General features: G+C 37.4%; 2 protein-coding genes across 8 annotated transcripts in view; both read right to left on the bottom strand.

Moving 5' to 3' along the window:
• The window catches only part of LOC136857937 (zinc finger protein ZFP2), a 585,780-nt gene that overhangs the window by 432,518 nt on the left and 131,674 nt on the right, over positions 1 to 21,588 (bottom strand). The window lies entirely within an intron of this gene.
• The window catches only part of LOC137497007 (endothelial zinc finger protein induced by tumor necrosis factor alpha-like), a 70,459-nt gene that overhangs the window by 29,745 nt on the left and 19,126 nt on the right, over positions 1 to 21,588 (bottom strand). Inside the window, exon 2 of the mRNA XM_068225351.1 lies at positions 18,406 to 18,572. Coding sequence (XP_068081452.1) covers positions 18,406 to 18,413 — 8 coding nt within the window. The 5' untranslated portion in view covers positions 18,414 to 18,572. The remainder of the gene's footprint in view (positions 1 to 18,405; positions 18,573 to 21,588) is intronic.

Consider the following 21,588-nt stretch of genomic DNA (forward strand, 5'->3'; position numbering starts at 1 on the left):
CCTGCCTGTCCAATATAACTGGCGGAACACTGCTGGTACTTCGTAAACTCCTGATTTATAAAATTTGCTATTGCAGTTATTGATAGTGTGTTGATTATCGAAAAGATGAGCGTTATTGTTGGTTGTCTTGAAAGAAACTTTAATATTAAGTTTCTTGAAAACATCCGGTCTAGAAAGCCAAGAATAATGGCCGAGAGGATTCGTCACGCTGACCACATAACACCTCGTAACCTGCAAGCCTTCGGGTTGTGCAGCGGTCGCTTGGTAGGCCAAGGCCCTTCAAGGGCTGTAGTGCCATGAGGTTTGGTTGGGTTTTTTTTTTCTTGAAAACATTCGTGATTTTGTATATTTTACTGTGACTATAGGTGAAAAGGGTGTAATTATCTTCTTTCTTTTTAGTATCCTTGGTTAATATGGAAAATGATTTCTTCTCGATTTTGCTAAAAAATTTGCCATTGCTTTTAGCTATAAAATAAATATATCCTATTAATTTTTACGATCTACTTCTGACATTGGTATATTATAAGCTCTGTAAATCTATATATATAAAATAAGAGTTTTGTCTGTACATTGCTCAGAATTTAAAAAGGATGATATTTCTGTATCGGTCGTGTCCACAGTAGCAAGGAAATGCACTTTTTAATTCTCCGTAATTTCTGTCTGTCTGTATGTATGTATGTACACGCATCAAGAGAAAACGGCTGAAGAGAATTTAATGAAAATGAGTATGTAGTGTCCGGGAACAAACCGCTACAATCTAGGCCATAAATAATCTTATTCAAGCTGAGAGAAATGGTAGTTCAGGGGAAGGCCTAAAATTTAATTCTCAAATATTTACGTTATTATTGGTCCTATCTTAATGAAAATCGGTATGAAAAGTCGAAAAATAAGTCACTACAATCTAGGCCATAAATAGTCTTATTCACGCTGAAAGAAATGGTAGTTTAGGGGAAGGTCTAAAATGAAATTCTCAAATATTTGTGTTATTACTGGCCCTATCGACAAATACTAAATTACTAATGTTACACAGTATTAAATTTCCGATCATTTATGTCTTATACATTTTTATCGTACCGGCTATGATAACAGAGATATTCATGAATGTGTATTTTTGTGGCTAAGTCCATATCAGCGCCAAGTCACGAGAAAATGGGTAAACAGAATTTAACGAAAATCGTTATGTAAAGTCAGGGAATAAGGAACTACAGTCTACCCTATAAATAATTTCGTAAGACGCCCTAATATCACATAGTCAAAAGAAAACTAAATGTGAAGGCCTACAATACAGAAAGCTCATAACATTGAACAACAATAACATTACATTGATCACTGTTTGTTGTGATGTGATATAACGAGTATTTTTTAAAATTTGCTTTACGTCGCACCGACAGAGATAGGTATTATGGCGACGATGGGATAGGAAAGGGCTAGGAGTGGAAACGATGCGACCCTGCCAATTAATTATGGTGCGAAAATGGGAGACCACGGAAAACCATCTCTAGGGCTGTCGACAGTGGTTTTCAAACCACTACTTCCCGAATGCAAACTCACAGCTGCGCGCCCCTAACCGCACAGCCAACTCGCCCAGTCGTACCGAGTAGGCCTATAACAGCCTGCCTGAATATTGGCAGGAAGTAGCTGGGGAGTTAGATAACTTTCTTCTTAAGCATGCCATTCCTCTGGTTCATATATTTTCTGATACTACTGGTACGTAACAAACTGGTTCATCATTGCATTCGAGCTATTCAATCCTCACTCTGAGGCACTGATTGGAATGAGTAGTGTGTATATTAAACGGAACAATGGCAGCGGAGTGTTCACGGCTGTCTGCGGCCTGATCATTCCAGCACTGGAACTTTGGACTGTTAGATCGGCATCGTAGTACAGAATGGAATAATATCAATAAGTCAATTTATTGAATTTCCCACCTAATCAATACAAAATGTCTTATTTTAGTTGGTTTACTTTGGCATGTTAACAAAAATGGTACATGTTTTGCCTTGAATTCAGGCATCATCAGCCATTATCTTAACTTTAAAATAGAAACAGACACTTGATTTATATATACATGAAATAAAACATTTTTTTTAAACTTGGAGAGGCTAGAACTACAATTAACATACGGTAAAAGATTATAGTTAAGTTGGTTATAAAGATATTACAATGAGTAAGTAAAATTACAATTGGTGAAAGTGATGGTGATATGACATTAGAAGGCTTCTATTATAATTAAATTGAACAAAGCAACAATCTGTCATAAATGAGTGATAGGATTGCTAAAAATTATGTTGGCCGACCAGTGGTTACAACGAAAATGACAATGATAATCGTATTTAATAAAAATGTAGAATAAAATAATAGTGAAATGTGGTCATGTGACCATTAATATTTGTTTACAAGAGATAAATCGAAAATCAATGGCATATGGTGATGTGGTTCAGTTTGATAAAAAAATACGAAGTTGAAGAACGATGTTTAAATAGGGCCTTTATGGACCATCTCAATTTGTTGCAATGCTGCAATGTTGTTAAGAATGTGTGGTAGATTGTCATTCAAGTCGAAATAGAAGTGTTACAGTTGAATCTGTAAAAGGAAACAAAAAGCGTGGTGTTAATAAAAAATCGTAGTACGGTTCGTTAAAAGTGAGAAAATGTACGGTTTTTTATTTGAGTGAGTATTTTATATGATAACATTGCTTTTAATCCCTACATTCCTACTGATGTTTTTGTAATGGCTTTAACTGTAGTTAGGAAAACCAAAAAAAACAGTCTTTCTGAGAATCCCGTAGCGAAGCATGGGTACATCAGCTAGTCATACTATAAAAAGAGGCCCTGTTATGTGCTGCAAGGTGTACGGAATTTTGTCTAATCACTCTCACCGTTTCAGTGCGTTTCCTGAATATTTTATACCCAAGTTTCTTAGTCATTAATGATTGTAATGTCAAGAAAATTTAATGCTTTATTATTTTAACTTTCGAAAGAAAATTTAATATGTGAATCCATATTGTTTGTTGTTCTAAAACCTCTTCTCCATTAGTAATACTGTTATCGATTATTGTAAACGTATCATCTATGTACATATCTCGACCAGCATGTTATTCATTTAATGTTGTTGTTTTTATTATTTTCAAGAAAATCCATATAAATTTCGAGCATGCGAAGACTTTCCTGATTATATATCTGGCCATTAAAAGTAAAGTAATTGTTTAGAGTGACGAACTCCGAGATATCAATAAAATTGGCTACCTTTGCCTGCTTAAATTACTGTATTTGAGTAGATTGTTCTTTACAAGGTTGATCGTTTTTGATACTGGAATATTCAGGAACATGTTTTTGACGTCAAATGAATACATCTTCTGGTTCAATTGCATGTTTAACTCTTTAGTACGATCACAAAATTCTTCGGAATTCTTAATAGACTTGTTACCCTCAAATCTATAATGTTTTTTAAAACATTGTGTATAAATCTAGATGCTTTGTATATAGCGCTATTTCTCAAATTAATGATGGGTCTTATAGGTATGTTCTCTTTATGCACCTTCGGTAGTACCCTAGCCACTGGAATATCCGGGTTCATATTAATAAGTTTTTGACACTCCCTTTCATTGAGGATGAATGAAGATCGTTTAAGAAGTTGCTTTTTCTATGGATAATATTGGTTGAGTCTTTTTTAATAATTTTGAACGAATTCTCTTTGAAAAAGGTTTCAGTTTTCTGCATGCATGATTCCTTATTATACTGTTTTATAATTGAATAATTCTATGGATATAACAACATTTTAATCTGTGTTTTAACTGGACTTCATGCTTCATATTATGTTCATGCTGCACCATATTAACATTCAAGATTGTGTGACTGAAGATATCCCATAGGAGGACTAAACATGTATCATGAATATAATCTAATGTAGTCTTTTCAATGAAGAGAATTACAGTATTGTAAAAGTGGAATAATCAATTTTAAATTTTCACAAGTTGATACTTTGACAATACGGGCTCAAATATGAAATTTATAACGTGTAACAGCACAAGTGATGTTTACATTCACTCTCGATATCGGATTACAACTGATACACGTCTAGGCACTACCAAGCCATCACAGAATGGCGGCGCCACTGCCTTTTGACTTAACATACGGCTTTCGCATGACTTTTGGCCCTGCAATGTAATTTGCCATTATTTCTCCCTATAGAGGTTTCTGGACTCAATATGTAGACTTTCACAATCAGAGCTGGTGTTATTGTCTGTGGCGATTCTTCTCGCTGCAACACATCCTGTTTTGGTGAGTGGCCAATGTGTCACCATCCTTCCAGTATGGTTTGTCGAAGCTGAATAATAATAATAATAATAATAATAATAATAATAATAATAATAATAATAATAATAATAATAATAATCCCGTGTGGGGATTTACCGGTTACCTCCACCGGGCGCGTCCCATTGGAGTCAGAGGGTAGCAGGGAAATAAAATACCACCGTGAAAAAAAAAAAAAACTGGTCCCTTGCCAGGGTTACGGCAAAGACTGGTAAATGACCAGAAGCCAGAAAACATCTTGAGGCAACCTCTAGGGCTAACAACCCTAGCTGTAAAAGGATGGGTACCCGTCCAAAGCAAAGTCAAGTCAAAGAGCATGATGGCACAACATTTCAAGAAACATACCCCAGGGGGTAAATCTTCGGATAAATCCCTCGTCGTGAACGCCACGGCGCACGACTCTCGTTCGGATTCTGGGGGAGACTCGACATCATGCAAGAGACGAGTCGGAGCGTCTCGGTGTACCCCGAAGAGTCAAAAACTCAGGCCAAAAATCTAAAACCTTTCTAGCAACTTTCAACATAAATTCACTTACACAAACTGGCAAGCTGAAAACCCTCACCAAAGCTCTTCACGAAAATCAGATATCCATAATGGCCCTACAGGAAACAAGGTACCCAGATGAAGAGATTTTTGAATCTGAAGGCTACCGATTTTTCAAGAGCAAAGCGAAAAGAGGAATCCTCAATGGAGCTGTGATGCTTGGAACCGCGTTTGCTGTTAGAACCAAGATCCTTAAATCGGTTGCAAATTTCGAACCTGTGAATGACAGATTGTCTATACTCATAATTAAATGCGCAAACAAAACCTACGCCCTAGTTAACGCACATGCTCATACAAACGATAAGAATAAGTCTGATCCAGACAAAGTTGATAATTTCTGGGACCTACTGGATGAAAAATTAAACGAAATCCCCAAACACCGTGTCAAGCTTCTTTTGGGTGACTTCAATGCCCACCTAGGTTGTGAACAGAAGTACAAGAAAGTTACAGGAAATTACCCTGCTCACAAAAGAACCAATCCCAACGGCAAAAGACTGGTGTCCATTTGCGAAAATCACAACCTGCAGGTCATGTCGACCCACTTTCGCCATCTACCCAGAAAGCAAATGACTTGGCGTTCTCCTGTCCAAGCTCACGGAGAGTTCCAAATTGATCATGTTGCAATCTCCAGGAGAAACAGCCCTGAGATTATGAATGTCAAGGTAAAGAAAGGCGTCAATGTGGCCTCAGATCATTATATGTCTCTTATCAAATTCAAACCAATTCCCGCAAACACAAGGAAGACAACCAAACAGATCACACCCTTCGACAATGATAAACTTCGGCAAAGGGTCGAGGAGTTCCAGGAGAAGGCTAGACCAAATGACTGTGACTTTAACAACGCCGAAAGTCTCCTTGTTGAGGCCGCCAAAGACCTTGCAGAAATCAAAAGAAGCAAAAAGCATGCCTGGTGGAATGGTACCTGCGAATCAGTCCTCCAAGAAAGACTCAATGCGTGGAAACAGTACTACTCTACGAAATCAGAAAATGATTGGGAAACCTACAAAACCCAACGTGCCCAAGCAGCTAGGGTGTTCAGAACTGAGAAACGTAAATACGAAAAATCTCTCATTGAAAAGATAGAACAAAACTTTAGCAAGAATGAAAGCAGAGAGTACTACAGAGCCTTCAAACGCAAACTCACTGGCTATAAACCACCATCTCTATGCTTTGAGCAAAAGGACGGCACACTGGCGACGTCAAATGAAGAAAATTGCAGCATTCTGGCAGATTACTTCAAGAATTTACTTAATTGCTCTAAACCACAAAGCGCCATTGAGACCAAGGAACCCTTACTCAGGTACCCAGATTCCAGACCACCCGACAGAGATGAAATCAAGCGCCACAATGCCCGTCTCAAAAATAACAAAGCGCCGGGGGAAGACTCAGTAGTAGCAGAACTATGGAAATATGCCCCAGAGGAATCACTTGATATCTTGCAAAAGCAAATAGAAGAAATTTGGAACAAGGAGACCCTACCCGAAGATTGGAAAATAGCTTTGATCCATCCATTACACAAAAAAGGCAGCATGAAGAACATCAACAACTACAGAGGAATATCTTTGCTACCCGTGACTTACAAAATTCTATCACTTGCCATCCTGGAGCGTTTGGAAGCACAAGTCGAACATCAAATAGGTGAAAACCAAGGAGGGTTCAGAAAAGGTCACTCAACAGCTGAACAGATCCAAAATCTCACAACGATCTTCAGATATTGTACACTAAGGTCCAAGCAGTATGTGTCTGTCTTTGTGGACTTTAAGAAAGCGTACGACTCCATTGACCGGGAAGTCCTGCTAAACATCTTAAATGAATTTGGAGTTGATCTGAAACTGATGGCATTAATTAGAGCCACCCTGACCAATACAAAATCCAAGGTGAAGTTCCAAGGATGTCTCTCGCATTCCTTTGACATCAAAACAGGAGTCCGACAAGGTGATGGGCTATCCCCGATACTCTTCAACTGTATTCTTGAAAAGATCATCAGAACCTGGCGGGTGAGATTAGAGGAAACCAACTACAGTCCATTGAGAATAGGAACCAAATCCAAGGGGATCGCAACAGACTGCTTAACATTTGCCGATGATATTGCTGTTCTCTCAAACGACATAGAAACCGCTAGAGGTCAAATTGAAATTTTAAAGGAAATTGCCGAACAAACTGGTTTGAAGATAACGTTTGAGAAAACAGAAGTAATGACTAACATCAAAGAGGCTCCACCAAAACTCCATACAAAATACGGGGACATCACCCGAGTAGACAAATTCAAATACCTGGGTGGGATCATCATGAAAAATGGACTGGACAAAGAAGCACTTCAGGAGCGAGTATGCAAACTGGAAATAGCATACCAAACATCCCGCACAATCTACAGCAAAAAATGCCTTTCCCAAAACACCAAGATACGTCACTATGAAACAGTTCTGAAGCCAGTAGTTCTATATGCAGCCGAAACCCTGTCTCTAAATGCCAACAAAGGACTCCTTGAAGAACTGGAGAAAAGAGAACGCAAAATTGTGAGAGGAATCTTGGGATCAAAGTACAGAAATGGAATCCATCAAAAGAGATCCAACAAGGAAGTCTACAGCAACATAGAGAAAATTATCGACACAATCAGAAAAAGACGGGCACAATTTTACGGTCATCTGAAAAGAATGGACGGAAGAAACTTAACTAAAGAAATCTTTCACTTTTTGATTCAAACCCCAAAACCACAATTCCCTGGTTTAGAAATACGGAAGAAGACCTGCAATTGCTACAAATCTCAGCTGAAGACGCCCTTAACAGAGATCTCTTCCGCAAGAAAATATTGACGAACGGGCTAAACCGAGACGAGCAACCGAAGAGAAGACACGGTGCCCCTTGGACAGAGGAGGGTAAGCAAGCCCACTCACAAAGAATGAGGGAAATTTGGGCTCTAAAGAAGGCCAAGTTCAGTGTCAAATGCAACAGGACTTAACGTGGTCCTTGATGGCCCCAGCGAATTATATATATAATAATAATAATAATAATAATAATAATAATAATAATAATAATAACGAAAGTAAAAACAGTTGTCTGCTCGAAGTTGGAAAAGCAAATAGGTATCAGAGAAGGCATTGTATTAGATCTAAGTTCAGAAAATTAGTCGACGATCACGGCTTTACACACCATCCAAACACGACCAACAACAAAATCTGATCAGAAGATCACAAGAAAAGCAACAGCGAGAAGATGAAAACAATTTGGGAGAAGAAAAAGGCAACGACATCATCTACAAAGTTCAATCCTGCTCCTTGCTCTGGCATAACGAACAAAGAAGAAGAAGAGTGCTAACATTTTCACTTAATTCCATTCCAGCTGCCTGCATGTAATTTTCGACATTCCACATTCCAATAACAAACCCTACATGAAATACAAGATGGGCAAAGCAAAACAAGTCGGAAAAATATATATATAAGACTGACGTAGAATTGGACTGTGTTATACATCAGTTGACCAAGCGACAATTCTCAATTTTCCAGATATCTACACCACCTGGTAGCTGAGGCTTCAAACTACATGGAAAAAAAATATTCGTACTCTCGAACATCCTTTATATAAAAAATAAATCGATTAGGACCAAGCGCCATTCTAAATATTGCCTGAAGATATTTCTACACCAACTGACCAAAGAAACTCTCATGCAGTTGAATTTTGCATCACCTGACTAAACAACATTTGGCGGTCGCTTGGTCATGTTATGTGTATTGCTCTTTCCCGCCTTTTTATTCCTGTGACAACAGTGAAGTTTCTCCATGATTGTCTACCATCTTCATATCAAGAAAATTATTTAGTGAGTGCTTATTAACACTATTCACTTCTGTTTTGGCATGGATCACTTTAGGTCTTCCTCAAGAGCCCAACGAATCGTCGAGTTAGCAAGGAAGGAAATCTACTTGCAAACATTATTACAGGTTAGTTGTTCAGCCTATATTACAGTACCACTAGCATACACGACGAACACATGTTACTTTTTTTTTTTTTTTTTTTTTTTTTCGCTAGTTGCTTTACGCCGCACCGACACAGATAGGTCTTTTGGCGACGATGGGACAGGAAAGGGCTAGGAGTGGGAAGGAAGCGGCCGTGGCCTTAATTAAGGTACAGCCCCAGCATTTGCCTGGTGTGAAAATGGGAAACCACGGAAAACCATTTTCAGGGCTGCCGACAGTGGGATTCGAACCTACTATCTCCCGAATACTGGATACTGGCCGCACTTAAGCGACTGCAGCTATCGAGCCCGGTCATGTTACTTATGGATTGTTTTTAAAATAGTTTCACCATTCTATATTCTCTTCTTATTACGCAGGAAGATGAGCCGGAATTACATCCACAGACACCTGTTCTCGAATCCCCAAAATATGTAATTTTCTCCAGCAGTCTGACAGAGCTGAGTCCAATGAAATGCTGTCATGCTACCCAAAGTACTGTTCTGAGGTGTAATACAGCCACGACTGGCAATCTTCAGAATGATTATTCAGATTTAGAACCGAGATGCTCTAGTCATTCAAACTTTGTTGAGGACAGAATGGACGCAACAACACTGTTGAAGGTAAGTACGATTTAGTTAATGGAAAAGTAACACCATCATATCCTATAGCATTGCCGGACAGATTCTGTAGATCAGTCAGGTAAGGTTTTTCTAGGAAGAAATACATTCTTGCTCCACAATAAAATATTTCTGTTTTACAGGAAAATACACAGTCTGACAATCAGCAACAGTCCGTTCCTGTATTACTGAATGAATATCACTTCTCTCATTCATATACAGATGTTAATTCTGATGATAGTAATGCTACTAATGAACACGTTGTTTTAGGCTCCAGTATCTCTAATTATGTGGCTAGCCAGACCCATTGTTCAACTCCTCAGCCAATGAATGAAGCATCTCAGATATTGGAAGCAAAAAACAATTCTTCTCTGGGAGAAGGGAGACCAAGAAAAGGTCGGAAAAGAAAATATCCATTTCTGAATCGAAGAATTAGGAAGATGAAATGTGTTCAAAATGAAACCTATATCACACAGCGGGGATAACTTAAAGAACCCAAAGAATTTAGAGAATACATCTGTTCATGTAAATGTCTGAAATAGGAACTGAAGCATTGAAAGAAGAGTTTAAAAACTTCTATAGTACTACATCACACGATGCACAAACAGCTCTTATTAATTGTGCCATGGTAACAACAAAAGATGTCAAACGGAAGAGAGTGAAGGACTCCAACAAAAGAACAGCCCCAAGAACTTACACCATCCGCTGTGTCAAAGTATGCAAAAGTTTCTTCTTGCAAACATTTAGGATCTCCAGTGGAAAGGTTCATCTGGCAATTAAGAAGATCAATCACCAAGGGGGCATTGTGGATCGTCGTGGATTGGCTGGTGGAAGGAATAAACTTCTTGAAAATAAACTTAAAGAAGTCATAGACACATAAAGAAGTTTCCACATTACAAATCTCACTATGGGAGAAGTGAGACACAAGCAGAATATCTTGCCCCTGAAATAACGGTCAATGTCATGTATGATATGTACAAGGACGAGGTTTCAAATCCTGTATCAAAAGCAAGTTATAAGAAAATATTCTTCATGAAGTTCAACATCAAAGGAAACCGCTGAAAAAGGACACATGTAATGTTTGTGACACCTTGGAAGTTCAGATCCAAAACACAACTGGATGCGAGTCTGAGAATTTAGAAACAAAAAAAGAAAATCATCTTGAACAAGTCAAAATTGTGCAGGATATGAGATAATCGGACATGTCGAAGGCAAAACAAGATGGCACCCTGGAAGTTCTTTGTTTTGACCTAAAGAAAACCTTGCCATTGCCTAGAATTCCTACAGATACAGTCATTTATAAAAGGCAGTTATGGCTTCATAACTTTGGAAAACGCAGCGGTAAGGATGAAAGAGGACACTGCTATGTCTGGTTAGAGGGTGAGGCAGGCCGAGGGTCACAGAGGGTATCCTCATGCCTGATGAAATATTAAATGGAACAGCTACCAGCTGTTGAAGTAATCTTGTGGTCAGATTCCTGTGGAGGACAGAACCGAAACATAAAAATGGTTTTGATGTTAAAAGTTATCTTAGAACAGCATCCCATAGTGAAAAAAAATCACTCAACGTTTCCTTGCTCCAGGACACAGCTTTCTCCCCAATGACAGTGATTTCGGGGACATAGAGTGTGCACTGAAACATCAGCAAATGTTGTATACAGCAGAGGACTACATCAATGTGATGAAATTTTGTAGGAAGAGGAATCCCTTAGTTATTCACAGAATGAAGTCTGAGGTTTTTAAAAGTACAGATTTACTTGAGAAACAAATCATGAATCGAAAGACAAATAATTTGAGAGAGAAGATAAACTGGCTGAAAGTAAAAGAGATAGAGCTACATAAAGACACACCATTTAGCATCTTCTTCAAGCAGGAATATGAAGGACAGCCAGTTGAAATAAACATTCAGAAGAAGAAAGCTGTTGGTCGTCCTCACAAAATGGCGTGACCCACTATTTTAGCAATCTGTGGCCGAATGGAAAACCCATTTCAGAAGTGAAGCTCAGCGACATACGCTCTTTGATGTCACTTATTCCGAAAGATACCATTGATTTTTATCGTAAACTCTGCAGTCATCCGGGTATTGAAGACTATATTGATGGATTCGATTGCCAGCAACTTGATTTCATTGTTGAAGATGAAACTTAGATGAAGCTGATGATACTTCCCATTCCTGTGTCAGATTGAACATTCTGAAGTTTATTTCAATTTCCGTTATTAGTGATATCAAGTAGATACACCGGCATAAGTGAAACTCATCTGTAAAATGTCAGAATGTAATAGTATGGATAATATGTTTCTTTGTTTGTATGGTAATGGTATTGTAGAATAATAAACAGAAGTTTTGTTCAACATTACTCATAAAACTGTTTATACGTCTGTTTACCTAGATTATTACCCTTTCGTAGTAACAATCCCCAATGTAAAATGTAAGTAAAAGCGTAACATTAATATGCATCACATGACCAAGGGACAAAATTGTCACTTGGTCAGGTGATGAGAAATAGAATGAATTACTTCAGAAAATTAAAATTGACTAAGCAACATTTTATGGATAATCAGACACTTAATGACTTGCTATGCAGTTGGCGATTGGTCTATAAATAGAACTGACCTCAGTCCTTCTTATGGTGAAAGAAATCTGCTAATTCATTCAAGACTCAAATTTATATGCTAACAAACGCGTTCACGTCAATATCTCGAAATGACAATTTGGCGCTTGGTCAAGCCATGCATAACACTGTCCAACTGACCCTTGCTAATGGACAGGAGAACTGCCCATCACTGGAAATGCTGGAAACATGCCATCGCAGGTCTGCACGTGCACATGACTTGAGACAATTTGTTCAGTACCAGTACTACATAGATAGTGAGTTTTCTTTCAATGAGTGTTCGACAAGATATTGCAAACGGTGTGTCTTGATTAGTTAAATGCATAGGGTCTGTGTGGAATAGAACGGTTTCTTCCCTTTTAATAAAACATAATACGTCGATTAATAGGAATGTATCCATTTCTTCATAAATGTTATATTTGTGATTTTGAAGGTGCTAGATCACTCACGTTCACATTTCTTCAAAATATAAATACTCCTGAGTGAGGCAAGCCATTGACATGATTACAATTAGGTGGTCAGCACTGACATTATTTAGTGTTGTTATCTTAAGAAATTCTTGTTTGTGGGCTGATGTTAAAATAATTACATCTTCTATTCTCTTGTCATACGAGAATTGTGATGTGTGGTATCAAGGTGTAATATGTGTCACCAGTGAGGGAACGCGTTAATTTTGTCCGACGTTGTTATTGTTATTATTATTATTATTATTGATATTATTATTATTATTATTATTATTATTATTATTATTATTATTATAGAAATATTTCCTGGGCTAGTGTTAAGGAGACCTGTTACGTGTTTCTGTGAGTGGTAATGTAATCCTCATCATAGTTCATTTATGGTTTTCATTTCAAAGTAATATGCTTATGGATAGTGTAGTTGAGTTGATTATAAATTAGATCTCCTCATGCCTAGTAGTAGCGTTATAGAAATAGGATCCTTTCGGCCAAGCAAAAGAGCTCTGCTTGTTATGGATTTAGATTTTTTTTTCTTCTCTCTTTTCAAATGAACAATGTGTGACTAAATTGAAATAGACAATCATAAATGATTACGATTTAAAATTGGATATTCAAATCCTTAAATGTGTGTAGAGTTCAGAGATTCTTTGAGAGTCCTTGAATTAAAAATGATTATAAATGAAAAATCAATATTTTAATCCTAAAAAAAAAAAGTGTAAAACTTTGAGACCAACATGGACATCATTACATGGTCTAAACTTTGCTTCAACTGAAGTGAGTGTATTAACATTTAACTAGTAATTCAAATAATGAGAAACATGTTGTGTGAAACTTTGATAGTTTTGAGTTTGAATGGTAAATTTAATATTTAATAATGATCATTTCCACTATCGTTCCATTTTTCTGGACAGGGTTGTCTACGAAGAATAGTCATTTTTTAATTTTATTTTATTTTTTCTCGATTTCATTATATCCTCTATATTATTCTGATCCTCTGAGATTAAAAGTGTAATTATGGGTACAATACAATATAAATAATGTGTAAATGTGATAAAAGATTTTTTTACACTGGAACACATGCACAGGTATAATCAAATTTACAGATGTAGAAAAAGGTATGAGGGTCTTACATATAGTTCAAAAAGGTATAATTATGGATATTATGGAAAAATTGTGGATTTATTTAGACCAGAAGGGTGATAATGAATTAAATTTAAATAAACTGTTGAATGATGACAATATATTGTTTAAATTGGCAAGATTGTACATAAGGAGGAAAAGAAGAAAGGAAATTTAATATAATCTATAAGGTCATAATCCACGAACCAGTCTCACATCCTTTCCCCAGTTTGTTTCCCCTCCCATTTAAATCAACAGCATCCAGTAGTACTCAAGTTCACCTCTGCCTGCCTTCCTTCCCCTTACCCGCCGTTACAAGGAAGTAAGTTAATATTTGTTTTGAATTACAGAGTGAGCTGACAGAAGTTGACAAGCAGCAGGACAGAAGTTCGTATATCAGTTGGCACAGCCATACTGCGAGTCAGATATGTGTAGGTTTCTGTTTTTCCGGTCTAGGTGACATGTACATATTAATATGACTCGACTGGTTCCAACAGACAAATGGAGTTGAATGTTCTGATGTAACTTGCATGTTTCTGCAAGTAATCAATCAGAGTTCAACATCAACCTTATTTTCGTATATACAAACAGTATATTCAGTAAGTCTTTAATAAGTTTTCAGGTTAAATTTGAGTACTTTTTTGGCTTCTGGATCATAAGACCAGCTTTTCTTTTTATCTTATAGTTTAGTGAAAACAAAGACTAACATACCAATAAGAGATTGTCCACGGGAATGTATTGTTCAACGGAAGGAGCCGCAACAATTTATTACAGACAAAAACTCTGATTTGAAGGATTTTATGATAATTTGATTTATATGTAGTTTTAAAAGTTTTATTTACTGGATAAGTCTTTTTATTTTACAAGAATTTTATGTAGCAGATTGTTTGTTTAGAGTTTGATTGACATACCAAATATTTTAATTTTGAATTGTTTAGTACAAAAGTTTTAATGTTATACAGAGGATGTGTCTTATAATAACTTGATTGTTGTTAAATATGAGGCGATAGGTCAAGTTCAAGAAGTGTTTGGTGGTTTTTGGGCTACTGAAGAAGAAAACTTGTCAACTTCTCAAAACATGAATGCCAGTTAGTGATTGAAATAAACAAACAATTAAAATTGTTAATAGTATTGACAAGGCTGATTTAGATATATAACAGTACTTTTCAGTGGTGAATATTCACGTAGGGCTGTCGGAATGCACTCTGTCTCCTGCCAACGCCGCGGCCACTCTGCATTAAGACATCCATGGTCTCCCTAAACAATACCAGGTGAATGCAATGCGAAGATGATCCTTTACGCAAATTCATCGCCGATCGCTTTTCCGGTACTTATCGCAGTGAGGGAACATTAACACGAACATCCATAAGCATTAAGTAACTGTCCTTTCATTCTTGTTATTTGATCACTGGCATGTCTCCCTGATCTTCCCCGACAATATGGGATGATCAAGGAGAAGGGTGTGCACGACTAGCCGTCAAACTGCCGTAAACGGGCACTGTGAGCATCTGCACTCAGGCTCGTCGACAGAGGTTAATCTTTCATTAATGTTGGAAATGAAATGCAATGCAATTAAAAGAACGGAAGTAAACAAAGTGACCGAAAGTATAAAGCATGGAGTTGTTGTAAACCATAAGTTTACAAGAAGTATACTGTTTTAATAAATGTACACAGAGAGGACATAATATGAACAACACGAAATAAGGCAAACAAAATACTCACTCACAAAGGATTACATCATGAGAGGCGGAATTAACATATTGTACCTCTTATTCTCGTATTTCATCTACCATCTTACCATGTTCTTCCCAACTGCTGCTATCATCTTCAGATTCAGATTCACAGCACTATATACATAAAAACATTTACCAATAAAGTATATGTTAGGTAAGAAGGGATTCTAGAAATACAACTAAAGAAAGAAAATGTATATAAAATACAGAAGTGGCAATGGAACTCTTTTGTCAACAGTCTTCACAGAGATCATAATACGGTGGCCAAGCAGCATGTGACCTTCTCCACCACTCCTCTATGTTGTCACCCATCCACTCAGAGAGAATGCACGGGTAAGTGGCTTTGCACAGGTTCTTTTCTTCTTTGCAGGTTTATACTATTAGCCCTACTCGTCTTTTAAAGGATATGATATGCTAGAGAATATGGTTTTGAGTACAAGTATCGATTCTCAAAAAAGTTCTCAAATTTATTACATTTTATTCTATTCATCTTGAAAAACGCTTGATCAAAGATTTACCGTTGATGGGACCAACATTTCTGGACAGATTATGCGGGAAAGCTTTTCTCTGAAGAATGGATAATGCAGGATTTTAAAACATGATTCAACTAGGATGTTTGCAGGGCCAACAATTTGAACTAATAATCCAAAAAAATGTTTTAAAAACTGACTTTCCATCGCACTGAAACAGATAGGTCTTATGGCGACGATGGGATAGGAAAGGGATAGGAGAGAAAAGAAAGCAGCCGTGACCTTAATTAAGATTTGCTTGGTGTGAAAAAGGGAAACCATGGATATCCATCATCAGGGCTGCCGACAGTGACGTTTAAACCAACTATCTCCCAGATGCTAGCTCACATCTTCGTATGTTTCACATGGTCATTACTGAAAAATATAGAATAATACTTCTTAAAATATATCCTCTGTTTTGAAATATTATTTTTCCATACAGGGTATACTGACAATTCAAGATAAGCTTATTTACATAACCGACTATGAAAGGCAATACAGGTATAACATGTACATTTTTGAAGAATTGGCAGAAAACTGAAATTCCAGAGTCTAATCAGTAAAGCAAGACTTTTACGCAAATGTATGTTTTTTTACAGGATTGTCACATTGTTCAAACTCAGTATGTACACATTTCATGTCTTTCTGGTTCTGAATAAACATGTTTTTTATAGCATGTTTGCACATTTGAGCTATTTTCAGGCAATTCAACTCATAAATGCATGTTGTATGTTTATTAAATGTGAACAGAGCATCTAATGTACTGTGTTATATTTTCCTGTTGTTCAGCCAGTCACCACATTCTGCCAGACTTGAAGACTTTTGTCGTTCTCAATCTTTTGTTTTCTTGGGACTGTTTATGCCATTTGGAGAGACTAATATATTTTTGACAACATGCGACATTCCTCTACAGCAAGCATGTAAAAAACTATGCACAGCTTGAATTTAATGTTCTGTGGTTAAGGGGATTATAGGGTTTTTTCAAACCTCCAAGTCAGCTTATTAAGTGCCCAGTCTAAACAACCCAATCAGCTTATTACTTGTCCAGAGTACTCAATTCAGGAAAACAGCCATAGTATCCTGAATTGAGTACTCTAATGGGATCAGGCAACTGGAGGTCATTTTGCAGTGAAAGGTTTATTTTCAGACTCACAACAGCAGCAATTCTGCTACCTAACAAACAGGAGTATGAAATCAAGAGTGGGAAATTTCATCAAATATTTTTTTCAGTGAAGTGAAATTACCATCCATCACCCAAACTTTCAATTGTCCTAAATAGAATATACTATTCCCTTTCTCCTTTCATGCACAATTAAATTCTTGAGCTGAGAACGACAGAGCAAGTACAGCAGAGATTGTGGAAAAAGGCTGCCTGCTCCTATAAATCCTGATTCCTCATTCATAATTTTGATGGCCGAGAGCATTTGTAGGCTGATTTCCATCGAGTTATGATGTGGTTGTATGGTCGGACAGAGACAGGCTGCTGGAGGAGGGTGTACTGATTTTGGTGATGTGTTCATGGGACACACTGGGGCCCATTATTTAAGTACACCAATCCCTAACAGCTATCCAATATCTGGACAGTTATTGGGAACCATGTTCATCTGTCCATGTCAATAGTGGTCCAAGACTTTTAGGCAGTAATAGGTTAGAATGCAAACTTACTATAGTGGGTAGCCTAATAAATACAGTCGAACTTGCTCCTTCGAGCGGACCCCTGCAGATAGGCTGATTGCAAGAGGATTGAGCTCTGATAGAGCAGAAAAAGTCTTTACTCATTGGCTGAAGGTTTCACAAAAGGCTGTAGTTTAAAACGTAAGCCAAGCTTGGGACTCGCAGCACTAGCTTAAAATGTTTCCTGGCTATCTTCTCCAGTGAACTCTTCGCATTTTCGACTAACAATTAAGATGCCTCAGCTTCATGTAATAAGTGAAGTAACTTACTTCAACCTCTAATTCATGACTTGTTGCTAAAATCATAATTTAGTAGATACCTTTTTTCAGTAACTTACTACAGCCTCTTATTCATGACTTGCTGCTTTAATCACTATTTAGTAAATAAATTTTTAAACATCCTTTCTGGGTGAAAAGACCAGAACTGAATTTACATATAAAAAACTGTAACATATCGCAACTCCTACTGATTAACATTAGAGCTGATATCCTAATGGAAGAAAGAGGAAATAAACAGTTAATGTATGAATGATCCTTCAAGCAGGGCTAAAAATACTGTTTAAAAATATCATTCATCAAGAAAGCATCAGCTGGATGCTAAGTTGTAAGTTGTAAATGTGACAGTAAATTCATAAACCAACTAAATATAATATTAAATTGTTCCAGATTCACAAGAAAATGACCTATCTCTTTTAAATCACAAAAATAAACAGCAATACAAGTGCAGTCCAGCATTCAATAATGGTCAGAAAATTAAACTCAAGTGTTGTACTTTCCTTCAACAAAATGTAAATATGGATTGAATATAGTTGAAATGCTATTCACAGCAGTCAATGTAATGAAAAACTACCAATTTTGTAAGAAAATTTAGCTCACCTCCCCATGATGGTCTTTTCCAATGTTCATATGAACTTAAAATTCAAAGAATTTTAAAAATCATCACTCCTTGTGTTCAATAGGCCATCAATATTCATTTTCTTCAACAAAGGACCTTTAAACAATATTCCTATGGGTCATTTGGAAGCTGTGCAGTATCACTTAAACTGCAAAACCAAAAAAGAAAACCCAAATAAGATATCTGTATTGCCAACAGGCAAAACATGTAATAACAACAATAACAGAAATACCTTAGGAATATATATACAAGGTGCCCCACAAAACTCCATAAATGAGAGATATCAACATTATTCAAGAAAGATATTAACTACGCCTGGTGTACGTCACTGATGGCAACTGCTACCAGTCCATAATCTTCACAAGAGAGCAAATAAAAATAGCACTATTCACATGCGAGCTAGCCTTCTACCTTCTATCAGAGCAGTAGACAGCATTTAAAATAGGTGGTCAACTTCCTCATGTCTGGCCAGTTAAATCTGCTATGGTAATGGAGTAAACCATACAGCCAGTGTCTCCATGCCAAGTGTTGGGCGGTGGTAAATAGCCTGACCCATTATAAGGACCAACGGCTATGGGCGGAGGAGTCCTTATGTAAGGGAAATGGGCTCTCAGTCGAGGAAATACCACCGAAACCCGTTATCAACTGTAGCGTCTGTACTCCAGAGGAGCAGACACAAAAGGCGTCTGTTCTCCATGTTAGGAGCGGCCTACAAGTTTCGGCTAGCAGTAGCTCTAAAATGCCTTTAGGAGTGGCGAACCCATCATAAAATAAGCCTATAGGATGACAAGTGTACTGAAGCCTCAAAAAATGCTAGGGTGTTCCCCCACAAGCGACGTGCAAAATCCTAGGGCGTTCCCCACACAAGATGTGCAGTTCTTCTGAGATGTTGGGAGAAATGTGAGAAATGGGCGACCAGCAACCAAATACATCAAAGATAGTGACCATCAATGTAGTGACATTAACAGGGAAAGTGGAAGAAATTGTAGATTTTATGGTTGACAAAGATCTAGCATTGCTGGAAATCAGTGAGACCAAATAGAAAGGAAAAGGTGAGAGGAAACTAAAGGAAAGATACACCTTATACTATAGAGGGGGAAGAGAAGCCAAAAATGGTGTATGTCTCATAATTAGACCTAAAGGAATACCTAGAATTGGTGGAAAACATAAATGACAGGTTGATTAAGGTCAGATTGAGACTTGAAACTGGTGTTACAGATATAATTAAAGGGTATCCTCCACAAACAGGAAATACAGATACGGATCTAGAGGAATACCTTGAATATCTGGAATGCAAGGTACAGGACAAACAAGTTGTGATCATAGGAGACATGAATGCCCTAGTAGGTCAGGAAAGAAAAGGAGATGAAGAGATTATAGGACCATTTGCATATGGGAAGAGAAACAAGACTGAAGATATTTTGGTAGACTTTTGTAGAAGAAATAAGCTGATCATTGGTAACACATGGTTTCAAAAGAAGAAAAGTCAGCTGGGATAACAAAATCAAAACTCTGATAGATTAAATTTTGGTTGAGAAAGGTAACAGGAAAATGTTGGTAGATGTTACAGACCTCTCAAGTGAATCTTTTGAAGGAGAACACAGAGTTGTGACGGCTAAATTAAAGATGGGAAAGATACAAAAGATGACAGATTAGGCAGAGAAGGCTAAAGGTGTGGAAACTGCGGAAGGAAATAAAGAGTTCCAGACACACATTAAAACAAGCATACCTAAGGAAGGCATCGGACGGCTCGAAGAAGAATGGGCGTACTTTAAAACAGTCATGGTGGAATCTGCAGAAAAGACCTGTGGAAGACTATCGGGAAGGAAGAAAGATCAAAAAACGCCCTGGTGGAATGACAGGGTAAAAGATATAGTTAAACGGAAGAAACAAGCTTGGAAAAAATGGCTGAGAAACAGAACAACAGAATGCAAAACAGAAAACAGGCACTGCAAGAAGGAGTGCTCCAAGAGAAAAAGAAATGCTGGCAAAAAATTCACTGAATCTCTGCAAGAAGATACAACCGGTATCAAAAAGATCTTATTCCAGTGGGTAAAACAGAAAGAAAAAAAATTTTTAAAAAAACAGGTGAAGGTGCTAATTTCATTAAAAAGGAACAGGAGGAAGTGATGATACAGAAGCGGATATATTGCAGAAGTGGGGAAAATACTTTGAACAGCTTTATAACATGCAAAATACCTCAGTACAAGGAGAAATTGAAGAACCAAATTTGCTGCAGATGGACGATAAGGAAAACGAGGTGTCCATGGCAAAGATTGAGTGTGCCACTAAAAGGATGTAACGAGACAAGGCAGCTGGAATTGACAAGGTCACCACAGAAAAGATAATAGCAGCAGGAGCAATTGGTCTACCTTGGTTGTATAAACTCTTCAGAGTGATATGGAGAGAAAAGAGTGGACAAAAGGGGGTCACCTATTTTCAAGAAAGGAGACAGGAAGCAATGTGAAAATTACAGAGGAGTGACAACAGCATACAGCTAAGATCCTTGAAAGAATCTTGGATAAACAAATAAGGACAGAATAGAGGGAAAATCGGCAGAACACCAGTATGGATTCAGAAGCGGCAGGTCCACATTTGACCCAATATTTACATTGCATCAGATGATGGATAGGTCATGGTAGTAATGTTTCTAGATATTGAAAAGGCTTCTTGGAAAATGTTGAAGGACTTTTCTTGTGTGATCTAGGCAGAGTTTTCTTTCATCTGTGGGAACAATAACCAGATCAGGGTTGGTGTCAGATTGCCATCTAGGAGAACGGAATGTTTTCTCTGCTTTAGCATCCAAACTGAAATATAGGTCTTGGATATCACACCACATAGCCAGTTTTTCTCCATTTCCATCATTGTTTAGGTATCCCCAGGATGTGTGACGGCTGTTGAAGTCTCCTATGTATATACAAGGGGTGGGCAGTGGAGGCAGTGGTGGACTTGGCCAGTTGGAGTGAGGTGGTTTGTAAACTGATGCGACAGTCAAATGATTTAGTTTGGCAGTGATTATTTCTATGTCTTTAACTCTTTGGGAGTTCACTTCTGAAATGTTGCAAATATTACTTCTGGCATACATGACTGATCCATGGACAGGTGAGATATGACTTATCAGTATAGGTCTTGAAATACCAATTGAAAGATCCATACATAGACCA

This window comes from Anabrus simplex, chromosome 1 (assembly GCF_040414725.1).
Source record: "Anabrus simplex isolate iqAnaSimp1 chromosome 1, ASM4041472v1, whole genome shotgun sequence".
Taxonomy (NCBI): domain Eukaryota; kingdom Metazoa; phylum Arthropoda; class Insecta; order Orthoptera; family Tettigoniidae; genus Anabrus; species Anabrus simplex.